General features: G+C 39.6%; 1 protein-coding gene and 1 long non-coding RNA gene across 3 annotated transcripts in view; one reads left to right on the top strand and one right to left on the bottom strand.

Moving 5' to 3' along the window:
- Positions 1-15,224, top strand: part of LOC121946146 (uncharacterized) — a 64,533-nt gene that overhangs the window by 7,005 nt on the left and 42,304 nt on the right. Inside the window, exons 3-4 of the long non-coding RNA XR_006105994.2 lie at positions 1,745-1,913; positions 6,467-6,666. This is a non-coding gene — a long non-coding RNA (uncharacterized LOC121946146). The remainder of the gene's footprint in view (positions 1-1,744; positions 1,914-6,466; positions 6,667-15,224) is intronic.
- The window catches only part of pear1 (platelet endothelial aggregation receptor 1), a 69,466-nt gene that overhangs the window by 15,940 nt on the left and 38,302 nt on the right, over positions 1-15,224 (bottom strand). For both annotated transcript variants that reach the window (XM_042490594.2, XM_042490593.2), the window contains exons 5-12: positions 12,859-12,951; positions 6,413-6,659; positions 4,026-4,128; positions 3,487-3,623; positions 2,258-2,470; positions 1,283-1,457; positions 975-1,095; positions 729-892 (exon numbers count right to left, since the gene is read on the bottom strand). In XM_042490594.2, the coding sequence (XP_042346528.2) occupies positions 729-892; positions 975-1,095; positions 1,283-1,457; positions 2,258-2,470; positions 3,487-3,623; positions 4,026-4,128; positions 6,413-6,659; positions 12,859-12,951 (1,253 nt within the window). The remainder of the gene's footprint in view (positions 1-728; positions 893-974; positions 1,096-1,282; positions 1,458-2,257; positions 2,471-3,486; positions 3,624-4,025; positions 4,129-6,412; positions 6,660-12,858; positions 12,952-15,224) is intronic.

Raw genomic sequence — 15,224 nt, 5'->3', positions numbered from 1 at the left:
TTTCACAATTATAACATCATTTTTTAACAGGCCTGCGCTTTATAAGATAATACACAGATGAATGTTAATCTTAGTAAATTAGTAAAATATTAATCATAAATACAATTTTAAAAAAAACGTAAATACTTACCACACATTAATCATAAAAAGATACATTTTATACACATGTAGATGCTGTTTTTTATGTGCAAATTCATGAAGTGAATTTCAGAAGGACTTCTGGAGCTTTTTACTACACTGTGGTGCTTCCATGTGAATTAAGTTATGCCATTGGCTGCAATAAATTTTTGAAAGTGTACTCAGTTCCTTTTATTGAGTCTTTCCATGGGAAGTACTCTGAACATTTCTATACACCATAGTGTTTTCTTAGATTTAATTATTTTGGTCATTTTATCATACCCACCTTTTTATCATAAATGTACCCATTTTTAATGACAGATAGGCTGGAGTTTACCCTCCTTTTTATTATACAAACACGTGGTATAATCCACTTCCTGTGCAGAGTGATATGTATAGTACAATTTCTAGGTTTCTAGAGATTATTTCTTCTTTTTTTCTGAGAGGTTGTTTTTATTTTGTCCTTAAAGCAAAAGCTGTCTTGGATGAAAGCAATAGTGGCATAAAAATCAGACATGTCACAAAAAGACACTTTTTAGTCTGGTTTGAGATTATCTCATGCTCATCTCTGTACCACTTCATAAAAAAATAGGTCAAGCTGTAAAGCTTACCGGGCACGGTTGGTCACAGCGCGCCCCCTGCCAGCCGGCTGTGCAGGTGCAGGATCCATCTGCAGGATTACATTTTGCCCCGTTGGCGCAGTGGCAGGTGGCGTTGCATCCTGGGCCCCAGGTTCCCTCAGAGCAGGGGGTAGAACAGTCTGGCCCGCGCCAGCCTGCAGACACATACAGCACCGTCAGCCATGTTTGAAATCAGTCATTTCCTCCTTGATAAGTAGCACTGTGTATATTTGTTACCCTCTTTGCAAAAGCAAGTCCCGTCAATTGGAGAGCAGTCGACAAAGTTTTCACAGGAGCACTCCAGCGAGCAGTTCTTGCCATAGGTGCCACTTTTACATGGACTCTCACAGTGAACCCCCTGCAATAATCAATAACCTTAATAAGAAAGCTGAAAAGCTGATAAAAGTTGAGATGCATATTCAGTAAAAATAGGTCATTAGATCTCAGAGCTACCAGCACAGACAGTGAAAAGAAAATATAAATGATTCAAAAACTGTATTTATTGATTCGTTCCTAACTAAATCATACTGAACTCTGCCACTCACCTTAAACCCGGGAGCACAGTGGCACTGTCCGGTGGCACTATCACACACCCCTCCGTTCACACACAGACACGGCTCCAGACAACCATGACCGTAGAAACCGTGAGCGCAGGTCTCGTTACAGAACAGCCCCGCCCAGCCTGGCTGGCATGTGCACTCTCCTTTCATTGGGTGGCAACTGGACATCAAAAAACGAGGTTAATATTCTGAAATCCCTACAAAGAAACATTGAGAAAGAGCCAAAGAAACTCTGTACGTGCACTTTGTAGAGGTGGAAATCATGAATAACTTTATGTAAATATTTTTGAAAGGCAGCATGATTCTGAAAACAGAAATAATGTCATAGAGGAAAAAAACAACCAACTGTCTAGTTAGTTAGTCTGCTGGCCTTCAGTATCATGAAGGACAGAAAATGAATTTAAAAGTCAGCGCTGTTATTGACCATTAAATTTCATTCTTTTCCAGGTACCAGGTAGCTCATGTCAGCCCTGTCCAGAGGGGGGAAAACTGCGGTCCACAGCAGCTCAGCCAACACGCTCCAGGCCATTTTACACACACGGTGGCTGCTGCGAGCTCATCGGGCCCACCAGCATGTGTTGAAGATGTAAAATATACTTTGGGAAGCCCTCAGAAGGTAAGATATATGCTTCACTGGAAGTACTTTTACTGTATGCTTCATGTTTATAAGAGAAAAGTCTTGGACTGAGTTTGTTAAGTATCTCTGATAAATGTCCAATAAAAAGCAGCGCGTATCTAAAACCTTAGACGTTGCTCACAAACCAGGACTTAACTCGGATGAGTGGACGAGCTACAGTCTACATTGGGGTTACCAGTAGATAGTTAACTTCCCAAAAATGTCTCTTTGACTTTGCTCACTTAAGTTTTGCTCAGCCAAAATTGTTTCTGCCTCCACAGTAGCACTACCTCAGAGAAATGGTGGCACAATTTAAACCCCTTCTTTTGACAACACCCACTCACCTCAGTGTGTGTTTGTCCTGGCAGAGACATGTGCGTTCACAGTGCATGCCGTATTTTCCCGGTGCACACATCCTGTCCCTGCAGTGCGGACCGCTGAAACCCGGCTCGCAGAGGCAGCCTCCATCGATGTTGTAGCAGCGCGCGCCGTTAGCACAGTCACACACACCTTTACAGTCCTGACCATAAGTACCTGCAGCGCACTCCTCATTACACCTGAGGGCAGTGACACAGACGCTTATATAGATACACAGAAGAGCTGCACAAAATCAAAAGTAATACACATGGCTGTTGCTGATTTATACGAGAACCACAAACCCAATCTTGACTTCAGTTTTGTGTTGTGGTTAGCTGTCATAATGTTAGTTGTGTTTGTTTGTGTCTGGTGTTGGTTAGTTAAAATTAATTCTGTTTTACAGAAAGGCTGCAATGATTGAAAGTTCAATTACTAGAAGTCATGCAATCAATTAACTGCACACAGGATGCCCATATAAACTAACCCAGCTGGGCTGTGATGCTTTAAAGGGGACCTTTTTTGCTTTTCTGTATTTGTGTCTTATATGTAGTGTGACAATATGTAGTGTTGTTCATATTAAACATGGACAAAATTTCAAAAGGAAAATGTTTAATGTTACTGGTTAATATTAATGTACAAAAAATGTGTGTACGCATGCTTATTTTGGTGGAGAAGGGGTTTAAGAGTCATGCCCCAGTTTCAAGTACACTGCTAATATAAATTACATGCAGATGTCGATATATGCTAACATCAGGAAAACATGTAATCTTGGTTCCTTAATTTCTCCCTGATTTTGGATTTTCTCTGTCTGGTTGTGTTTAGAAGCATTTTTTTGGTGATTTATGGTAGAAAGTGAATCTATTTTCTGTTACAGGGTGCAAAGATATGAATGACCCAGAAATACTGACCAATTAGAGCAGACTGGGCTTTTTTTGGTCAGTCAGAGGGTGAATGCAGGTATTCCAGCACAGACAGTATGAGGAAAATTAATCATGTAAGTGTGTTCTAGTAGAAACCTTAAATCTACAAGTATGAACCTGAAAATGAGCATAATAGGTCTTCTTTAACACCAGAGGACATCAAAAATATGGGAAAGATGGAATTTTGAGTCAAGGTTTTGGCACACTGAGCATTCACTTGATGTCGTGTTTTGGTTTTTCACTTGCAATGGCCCAGTGCACAAAGACAACCAAATAAAACACTTGCACGTACGTACCTGTTACCAGTGAAACCTTTAGCACACTGGCACTGTCCATTTCCGGGGTCACATTTGCCCCTGTTGTGACAGACACACTCATCAGCACAGTTTGGTCCAAACCTTCCCTCTGCACATCGCTCTGTGCAAACTGCTCCCTGCAGAATAACAAGGGAAAAAGCATCGATGAGGCAGAAAGAAAAGCCAAGTAAATCTTTGCAAAAAACTGTAATGAGACGAAGCAACTTGACAACTGACGCAGTTACTCCGAAAATAAGTTAGTTTGCTCTCTGATGGGATCACAATCATGTCTCTTCTCATGCATGTCTTCCAAAAACAAAGAAACCTCAGGAGGGATTATTCACATTAGTGGAAAACCTTGCATCTGCATGTCTCCAGTGAGGACAGGTTGCCTTCAAAATGTCTTAAGGAATAAGACTGTTTGTCCAAAGTTTGGAGCCAGCTGGAATATAACACACAAGGCTAATTCAACATCTGGCAGCCTCCACGGACAGCATGAAGGTTAGTGTTAGTGTGCAAGCTTTAAGTTGAAAACATACCGTCCATCCTGGCGGGCAGTCGCAGATCCCTTTGCCTTTGCAGATGCCTCCATTCTGGCAGGGGCATCGTGCCTGGCATTTCCTGGGACACGCCTTCTCACAGCTGGGGGGGGAGAGGATGGAGTCGATGCTTAATAATGGCTTAATGGAGCACTTTAGTCAAAAACACGGTGTGTCCTGGGACATTCCTGAGGACTTAAGTAAATGTTTTGTTCTACAGTAAAAATGGAACAAATCTATCAGAGTTTTTTTTTTAATGAAATTAGTTATTTAAGCATCAGCACAATGGTGTGCAGTAACTGAATACATTTACTCAAGTACAATTTTGAGGCTCTACTTTACTTTAGTATTTTCTTTTTCTGCTGCTTTGTACTTGTACTCCTCCCAAAATAAAAGGCAAATATTGTACTTTTTACTATTTATTTAATACATTTAGTCACTAGTCAGATTCAGATTAATCATCCAAAATATTATTAATCAGTTATGTTAAAGATTAACTTCATTTATTGCTGGGAAAAATTCACATGCTACTCAAAGGTATATAAAGTGATTGAAACTAGCTCCACCTTTAACAACAGCAAAATTAAAGTGATAAACACATTAATGCATAAATAATTATAATACTACGAACATTTTATTCAAATGACCCATTCTGTATGAGTACAAATACTTTGTTACTTTTAGTTTATTTTGATGTTGGGTTACCATTTTTTTGGTGGAGGCTCAAATTGTAGTAGTTTGTTAAGTGTGTTTTTTTTGCCTTGTCCTGCACTGCTACTGTCATTATTATCATTATTATTATTATTATTATTTGTCATTTTGTGTATTTTGAATTGTGAAAAGCCCATCAACATTTAACAGCTCGTACAGGCGTGTTATTATATTCTCTTCACCTACTTTGAAAAATCAGCAGAGAAAAAGCAGTAGAGAAAGTAGAAAAAAGGAAGAGAGCAATAAAAAAGAAAAACTAACAGTAGTTCCCTGATTACTTTGAGTCTTGGCATTTCAACAGCATTGTGGGAATCATCAGCACGGTTGGAACGTGTCTTCGACCAATCAGATTACTTGGCTGAAACTACCTGTTGTACAATTCAGTGTTGGGATATACTCTAATACACCCTTGAGGTTAAATAATATGGATCGACTTCAAATATAAACAAATAAGTGCTGCCAAGCTCCATTTCTATTGAGTTTAAAGTGCAGTGTGTTCACATTGGCAGTATAAGGTTTCCACTCATATTTGGTGGGGAAGAATTTTCATTGCTTACTCATCCTCCGGGGCATCTAAAAACAGGGCGTAACAGCTGACTCATGGATTATAGTGGAGTACACTGGGGTCTTTTTCCATTTTAAAATAAAGTTGTAAGAAAAAATAACTTGCTAAGAGCTGACAGATCTGTGTCTCACAGACCTCCTGAGAAAATCTAAGACAATGAAGTCAGGTGTAATGAAGCGAGGTGCCAAGTGTCTCCTAAATGAAATTAGTAGCTCTGCATTTTCTTAAAGTGGCTCATACAAAAAAAGGGCACTGAGTTCATCATAGCTATGGTAGAGATGTTGGTTTTGTTGACATTTTGATATCTGCAGTGAAATTTTGCACAGACTTTCATGGTCAGCAGAGGATGAATCCTACAAATGTTAGTGCCTTACTTTGTATTTGGTGTTCAATATGGGTCTAAAATATCGTATAGTTTAGGTATAATTTTTAATATGGCAAGAAAAATTCATGCAGTCACGATGGAAATATTTAAGAAAACATTTTGTCATAAGACAACATGCATGGCTGAAAGTGAAATTGCTATCGGTTACTGTTGTTTTGTTTGTTTTTTTTCTTGAATATTTGAAAGCAAACTGGTGCTTTTATGCTGACATGTTACACATTTTGTTGCAATTATATGTTCCTGAAATTAATAATCACATATTTTTTATATATTTTTCAGTATTTTATCTTATCATCAAGAATATAAATATTGCAAAAATACCCTGAAATATTTAATATTATTCAAGAGCCATATCGCCCACCCCTAGTGCTAATAAGCAAATATTTACACAACACTTTACCCACTATATATTAGTATTTAGGTAAAAACACTGCGTAAGTATAGCCCCGCTCACATGGCTGTTAGTTTTCCTGATGGATAATTTATTTATGTGTCTGTAAACCCGCTTAACTGAAATTGCTTCTTGAAGGACAAATAAAGTATTTTGACCTTAATCGCAAATAAAGTAGTTAAAAAATCTGCATGTAATATCAAGTATGATAAAACTGTGAAAAGGGGAACCATTCCAAAATGCCTTATTTAGTTTTTGTATTTATATTTTTGCAATGAATTTCCTAATATTCAAGGCTCACTTTTAATATATATTGATTTATTTCGTGCACTTACAAAGTCCCAGTGAATCCGTCCCGACATAAACATTCTCCGGTTGCTTTATCGCAGGATCCTCCGGTTCCACACTTGCACCTCTGCAGACAGCCCTTCCCGAAGGTGCCTGCTGGACAGGACTCTTCGCAGTAACGTCCTATGAATCCCGGAGGACACTGACACGTCCCCTTGTTGGGATCGCAGAGAGCGCCGTTCTCACACTTGCACTGCTGACTGCAGCTCGGCCCCCAGTGTTTGTCATCACAGGCTGAAAGGTAACAAGAAAAACTGCTAATTACTGATTATGGAAAATGTTGTTTTAGCCAAGATATTGAAACACACCTACTAATTCCTCTGGTTTATTGGTGTGGAAATGTCTTTAAACTTTTGATATTTGCTTTGTATAGTCTCCAAATTTGATTAATTTGATGATTAATCTCATTGAGACAAACTGGGAACAACTGATCCAGTGAAAATCAAACACTACCACCTTAATATTGGACACTGTCTTGCTTTTAAAAATGTATTCATCCGTATTTTTTCAGTACTGCCACTTCTCTGGCAGTTAAACAGCTACACACATTCTCACTTTCATTGCCCACATTTTCCAACGATTCATACCAGTCAGCTTCCAGTAATGCGCCTCCTTCTCTAAACATTGAGTCAAACTTACTCAGAGATGCTGGAAGTGAAATTAAAAACACTGAGGCAAAATAAGATTACATATGATTATTGTAACTTGCATACGTTGCAAGTACGATCAATTAGTATCAGTTTTGTTTTTTTCTCTTGCAGTTTTCCTCCCACACACTGTGGTGTTCACTTACAGTTACATATGATGTCATGAAAAACAAACAGAAACAAATGTGGTTAGATTCAACAACACAGAAACGAATAACAGAACAGAAAAAAGACAAAGAGTGCTTGACATGAAGTACCGACTCCTCCACGCATTACTGTGTCTCCCTCATGCCTCCACACCCAAATCTGCCCCTTTAGCCCTGCAGTGTCATATTACCAACAAATAATTTGGAATTGGCAGGCGGATTTACATGGAGCTCACAAGACGAACGAGTTTTAGATAGTTAATTTTACAGAAGCGGGAGGGGGATCAGCTCCAGGAGGTTTTGCGTGCAGTGAAGATTCACACAAGGTTAGGATTTCAATTCATGATGAAGACATCTCAGTCCACGGGTTCATGTACTGAGAACCCAGATTGGACATGTGTGCATTCTTAAAATGTCTCATCAATACCTTTGACCATTTTGGACATCATCAAGAACATGTGACACCCAATAGCACTGACGCCACCCTTGGATGGGCGTCAGTTATCTTCTCTGGAGCTAAAAACAATTCCAACAATTTCACGCTGACCTCTGTGAATCTTTCTTTATGTGAGCAGCAGACATTCATCAAGGCTTCAGCTCCCCTGTGTCCCCCTACCTTTGCCTCTGCTGCACATGTGCTCTGCCACAGCTTTGAAAAGTACAAGGACTGCTTTGACAATAATTACAAAGAGGAGAGTCGAGCCAAATTTGGCCTGGAGCAAAGCGCGCTGCCACGGACTGCAGTGTTTATTGCACTAACGTGGAGCAGGACCCTCGACTCTTTTTTTGTTTAAATGAATCATACCTTCACTTGTTCTCTGTGTGGGCATCAGAGAGGGGTTCTGCTGGATTGTGTCATGTTGACTAATGAGAAACTCAGCTGGAGAAGCAATTATGTTTACACAGACATTCTGCAGGACAGCAGGGGAGATTTACAGAAGGGTCTGCAGTACTGTCAGCGTAAGAAACTAACGGGCTGATGCATCCAGACAGTCGATGAGTGAATGGGTGAAATTTCCCAGATTGGACGTGTGATTTTTGAGCAGCCAGCTGGCAGAGTCCAAGGCCCCCAGTGATGAAAACTCTCCCCATCTGTTTGTTTATCTGCATGTTAACATTCAAACTCAAGTGCACGGCTTTCTCTAACAGTGAAGCTGAGCTTGTTAATCTTCATCAAATACACTTACCTTAGCTTTACTTTGATTTTATCATTGTAATGACAAACTCTGATCAACCCATGGATATTTGACATGAAAGAAGTAGCCAGGGCCAATTTTCCCTCTAAATGTTTGTGTCTGTGCACGATATTTGAGTGCACCGCAGCAGGTTTGATTATTTATCACAGTGATACAACAAAATTCTGTGTGACGGCCACACAGACAGTCAGAAAATAGTTTCATTACAAACTTGTGTGTATAAGATTGGAGAAAAATGTTCTCTTGCTACAGTTAGTAACATGTTTGCCACAGCAGAGTACGATCATCTGTGATCTGAAACTCAAAAAAACATTTCCAGTGATTTACAGACTTCTCTCAGACTTCTACAGAAAAAAATATGTTTGGGCCTAATTATCATGTGACTGACACAGAAGTTGTAATTCCACATTTGGCCACCGTGTCGAATTGGCTTCAAAGTAATGCTTTCATTCTCTGCCTGATTTGGGCCCGACCCGACTTGCCGGGTTCGGGCCGGGCAGGGCTGTAATGTCTTACAGTTTTTGGGGGGTTTAAGAGGGTCAGGTTCTCGCCAAATAAACGTTTATTTATTTATATTTAATGAAACTGATGTAAGCTGTCTCATGCTTAAATGGCACTTTGGCAGGAATTTTAATGGACTAAATCAAGGGGGAAAGAGAAAGAAAGAGGGTGGAGAGAGAGGGAGGTAACATGTGGGTGTAAATAACACACAGGGGAGAGGGGTGAACATCTATGAGCTGCATCACCATCGCCATGCGTGCTAGACGCACTGAGGGGCGCGGCCTGCTTTGCCAAACCTGTCATATGAGATGAAAGACAAACAGAAGGAAGAGAAGAAGAAGTGGTACAAGGAAACATGCCAGGCCTTAGTAATACATTTTTTTAATATTAAAAAATATTTATTTTCTAATGTCTGAAACATAATACATTATAAGCCAATTTTTACATCACAATTTGGGGTTTTTAATCAGACTTGGGTCCAAAACTGCTGCCATGGGTCTGGCTTGGACAGAAACTGAGCGGGTTCATGTAGGGTCGGGCCTGATTTTTTGCGCCTGGTTCAAGCTCTACATCTGACTGACACAGATGTTGTAATTCCACATTTGGCCACTATGTCAGATTGGCCTCAAAGCTAGGTGCTGCTCCCCGAGTCTGTGTGTTTTTACGTGATCAGGCCTCGAGACTGATGGATATATGAATATGCATCCATACAGAGTATCATTAACGAGACCTCTGCAGTGATACAAACCAGTGTCTGTAATACTGTGTGCATGTTAACCCACTGATTTACACACACTTCAGAACTGGCATCTCTTGCCTGTCTGTTATGAGGAATGCACACTGATATGGTGGGAAAATTCTTCGTTCCCCCCATGAGAATTATCCAAGTTGTGGTTTGGGTTTTGCTTGCATACAAAGTCCACATAATCTACTGGACATCCAAACAGCCTTCGCTGCTTGTTTTTTTTTATTTCAGAATTGCATCCCTCAATCAAAATCTGCTGTAAAACACGGCTTACGTAAAGTATTAAATACTGACTTGACATTTTGCAGCTCCCAGTGAGCCACATTCCTGCTTTTCTCTCACCTCAATCATTGCCACCATATTCTCATTTTTTATTCTCTCCCACGCCTCCTCTCTTTTTGTCAGTGGTGGAATGTAACTAAGTACACTTGCATAAGTACTGTGTTTAAGTATAAATTCAAGGTAATTTGTACTTTAGTTGATTATTTCCATTTTTGCAACTATTTAATTCTGCACTACATATCAGAATCAAATATTGTACTTTTTACTCCAGTACATTTATGTGACAACTTTAGTTACTTATTATTACTATTACTATTATTATTATTATTACTGATTACAATTTTTTATACTTGTCCTGTCCATTGAAAACCATGTATCTCCAAATTTGGGGATTTCGAATGATTTGACGATTTGTGATAAACTAAAGGATAAATTGTTTGTCAAGGGCCAGTGTGAAAGATTTATAGGATTTAGTGGCATATAGTGGTGAGGACTGCAGACTGCAGCCATCTGAAACTTATACCATGTGCAAGGCGTGAACTCCTGGTTGGAATTCCTCCGGTGTTCATTGTTTAGGAGGCTTTTACCGTGAACCGCATTATCCTCAGAGGTCTCTTCCTCCCCAAAAACTAACAGACCAGGTGGTTAAAACAGTGAAAATCACAAATTAGGCAGTTTCACGTTAAAAAAACACTGTTTCTTTATCACCATTTGGCATGTCCTGGGTCCTTGGCTTATGTGTGCTCACCTTTTTTCTCTGATAACTTAAGATCCAGATGTTTGGGAGGTTTTTACCAGGAGCTGAAGAATCCACAGAGGTCTTTTCCTCTCCAAGACCAACAAAGCAGGTGATTTAGACCAGTAAAAACACAGAATAAAGCACTTTTACTTTGAAATATCAGTTCTCCTGATGCTGCTCATCTAAGAGGGGCTGCTAACTACGTTGACTCATAAAAAAAACATGAATGTCCCAGTCTAAAGGCAGTGTTTAGTTTGTTTGCTCTGGGCTACTGTAGACACATGGCAGTGCAACATGGCAAACTGCATGGTTCAGAATCCGCTCCCTATGTAGATATTAACAGCTCATTCTAGGTAACGAAAACACAGCGATTCTTTTTTAGGGGATTATACACGAAAGAAAACATACTTATGATATTATATTCCATTTCTGCCAAGATATGCCCCTAAATCCTACACCACTGGGCCTTTAAGCTAAATAAACACTTTAAAAACCTTGTGGATCAGCATCGTCACAAAGCTGAAAACATTTTTTTCCACCAACTTTTTAAAAATATGTGGCTCTAACAAGACACCCACGCAACAAACATAAAATAATCTCATAGAATATGATGCATTGCTGTAGGTTAAACCACCCAACAGGATCTAAAGGAGTTAAAATGTGCACAACCTTACAAATCAGGAAAATGCAGCAAGAATATTAATCCCAAAACACTGACAGGGAACATTTTTCACAATAAATACTTTTCTTTTGATACTTTAAGTAAATTTTGCTGATAATACTTACATATTTGTACTTAAGCAAGGTTTTAAATGCAAGCTTTTTCCTTGCAGCAGATCATTTTTTAAATTCGGTATTAGTACTTTTACTTATGTAAGGGATCTGAATACTTCTTCCACCATTGCTTTTTGTTACCTTTTTTCATGTGTAGAGAGGAGAGCAGTGAGTTTATTTTCTCTGCCCTCTCCTTTTCTCCATATTCATGTGCAAACAGTCCTAAAAGTGTTCAGTATGAAAACCTCAGGCCCCTCTCCTCTTTCCCATACTTAGATAGCTCAACACACAGGCATCCAGGAAGTGTCAGGGCTCGTTCTGCCAAAAAAGACTCCATTATGGGACGATACGGTGAAGCCAAGGCTGAAGAGGGGAGGAGGAGGAGGAGTGGAAGAAGAGAAAAGAGCAGAGTGAAAGCAAAGAGAGAAAATTTAAGTGAGGGTTAGAGGAGGGAGGGAGTGTAAGGAGAGACGGAGCGAGAGAGTGGGGTAACATTTTCCATTTCCCCTTCCCATCATCCCCCTGTCAAGACACCAACCGCTACCCGTTAAAGCTAATTCCTTCTCTGTGCAGAGGAATAGAGGGGGGAAAATGGAGGAGGGACGTGTACTATTGACCCAGCTGACTATGTTGAAATGGGCTGAAGGTAGTGGAAAAACGTTCCTTTCAGTGAGGGGGACAGCAGCCCCACGAAATGTGGCTCTGGTTTCACACTTCACGTTGTTTGGACGATCAAATTTTAGGAGATTTCAGACAAGACAAACTGGGTTAGACTCACTGTTCTGAGTCAGAACCTCAAATGACTATTATATAACCGTTAAATGCTGACTTAAGTTTTGTTAAAGACGTCATAACGAGTAGAAGGAGCAGGTTTAATGTCTCTTTCTTGACTTCTTTTTATGGACTACAATCACTCTCAGTATATCATACAGTTTTTAACTCATAATTTATTGGTTTCATAGTTTTTTGTTACATTTGTTGGAGCAGAAGTTCCACTTTTATTACACTGTTTTATTTCTTTAGAGCACCTCTCAACTTTAATTAGAAAAGCTGGTTGAAAGTTGAGTTATTATTAAAATTTTGACTGAGTGAAAGGTGGAGGTGCAGCTCCTCCTGGTCTAGTAAACCGGTTTCTGGACTGAGGCTGACATTAATGACTCATTGCTGAGGATGCGGTAATGCTCCCTTGCTGTTTCCATTGGAAAGGCTCTGTGAGTGTGATGGAGTGGTGCATGTGAGGATCAGCCATTTGACTAATGGCCCGTTGTCATTTCCTGTTGTGTATGTCAAGTTTATTTGCTTGTGCACCTGAAGGAAATGACAGAAAGTGATGGAGGAGAAAAAGCAAATGCGTGAGAGAGTGAGGAAATGTCTGTGAGCGAGGGAAAAAGGCTGATTCATACCACTGGAACAGTCTTCTCCGCGCCAGCCTCCCTCACACTGGCACCGGTCTGGAGCGACACATCGACCGTGGACGCACTCCTTGGTGCAGCGAGCTGTGGATGAGAAACAAACTTTAGAACAGACCCAGCTTTGTTGAGAAAAGTCAATGGAAAATATTCAGTATGCAGCAGATGACGTACAGAAAGGTGTGCAGTGGGCTTGGGCAGTGTGTAATATTTCTTACCTTCCTGAAATTTCACCGGGGTATATGGTATATGGTATATGACGGTATAAGTGCGCGCCGCAACCCCCCACCCCAGCCACCGACGGAGAGTGCGCAACTTACTTTCAGCTTTTCAGACTAATAAATACACAATAGAAACACATGAAATGTTAAGAAAAGTAATATTCTCACACCTATTTTCCTTATTAAACAGAGAAATACGACTGTACACCTTTTGAATTCAACTCTATCTCAGTCAAGTAGGACTAACAAGGCTTTACTCATGATAAAACCACTTCATCCACACTACTCAGAATCCAAATAAAACTCACCCAAACCGTCATAGTTATGCTTTCTAGTAATCTAGTCAATAAGTCCACTGTTCCATAAATCACCGGCTCACATTTGGTCAAAATAAATCCTTAATTCACCAAGTTAGATGAAAAGAACTTGCTGTTATTCCCAATGATCTCGCTCTGCCTGCTGCCCGCCGGCATGGGTGCTGATGAAAACCGTGTACCGTGTATAAAATAGATTTCACAAGTGCACTTCAAGATTTTATTGTTTTTTTGTTTTTAATTTTTCAATTACAAATCTAAAAATCTCAGCTGAATTGCATTTTTTCCTTCTAAATTTATTTCACTTATCATAAACAGTGTGTGACACAGTGCCATCAATTATTCAAACATGCATTTATGACCGAGGACTAATTATTCCACCAGAGATCTCTTAATTTTTGTTACATAAGAAAAGCAGTTTCAACCACATGCTGTAGTATGCTCACAGTGTTTTTCTTCCCACAAACAATAATTTAACTGATTATTTTCTCATCTTTAATTGGAGTTGTGTGGATGCTTAACGCTGGAGATTTGGGGATCTAAGGGAAAGGCTAACGTGCCATTAAATGGAGGAGGTAAGTGCAATTATATCTAATTATATGTACTTAGAAAATAAAGCACTGCATATTGTACAGAAAGTGGGTTTAGGAGGAGTCATAGATGACACGTTGAAGGCAGATATTTCAATTACGAAGCTTTAAACAGTGATCAGTGGGCCCCAATCTTTGCTTTTCTGATGTCAGTCATTGAAATCAAAGGCTTTTGTATTTGGCTACAAAAGGAAACTACACAGACACACACACACACACAAACACAAGGCGCTCAGTGTCTCATGAGACTGCTGCGAAAGGTGGCTCAACAATAAGCGACCAAAGATGCACATTATCTCCGCTGAGCGAAAAACATTTATCTCCAGAATCCCACTTCTGGAAGCACAAAGCACGGAAAGCTTATTATTACCATCTGAGATCATTCAGTGAAGTATGAGAATGTTTGTGACGCTAAGGTAGAATTTTCTCAAACCATGTACGGTGTATGGTTTCACTTTATTTATACATGTCATCGCTGACTGTCAGCGGTCACAGTGTGTCAGCCAACTGTTGACAGCTGCATCAGTTTGTTATTTTCAGACAAAGTTCAGTGTGTTTATTTTAACTACTGACCCTTTAGGGAAAAAAAAATATCTTAAACTGATAATTAAATTTACAGTAAAGTCCTAAAGTTAAGACTAAGATTGAGGTTATAGGACTTTTCATAAAACTGGCCTGTCTAGGCGGTAGAAAGATACAAATAATTTTGACGTCGGTGCTACACGACCAGAGAAAAGTGAAAAGGGGCTGTGGCATTTTAGGTAGAAAACTATCAGAGTTTATTGGTTTTTGATCAGCCGTGCCTAATTTTTCAGTTTGATTTCAGATTTTTTTAGCCTCCGTTTTCAATATACAGGAAACATCATGTCACCCGCTTCATGCTTACAAACTTTTACTTTAACAGCCAAACAGGACTCTTAAATATGTTTCTGACTACACAACATTTTAGTTGATAAATAGGCAGTGCAGATAAAGAATCTGTTTATATTTAATGAGCTCTGCCTAGTTTTACAGTTTCGTCTGAGTTTGAGAGAGAGACAGAAAGCTCTCTATCTGCATCTGCTTCTGTAGTCTTTGTGCCCGTGGTGGCAGTTAGGGGTGTAAATCAAAAGTTTTATCGCAATATGATACCGAGAACGATGCGACATTTGTTGATATTGTTAAGCCTGCCATGATATGATTTTAATTCAGTTTAAATTTAGGGGCCTTCCATTAATATGAGGCGATATCAGTAA

Source organism: Plectropomus leopardus, chromosome 11 (genome assembly GCF_026936395.1).
Source record: "Plectropomus leopardus strain MGB_pleo_1.0 chromosome 11, ASM2693639v1, whole genome shotgun sequence".
NCBI classification, from domain to species: Eukaryota; Metazoa; Chordata; class Actinopteri; order Perciformes; family Serranidae; genus Plectropomus; species Plectropomus leopardus.
This window is presented reverse-complemented; position numbering and strand designations above follow the sequence as displayed.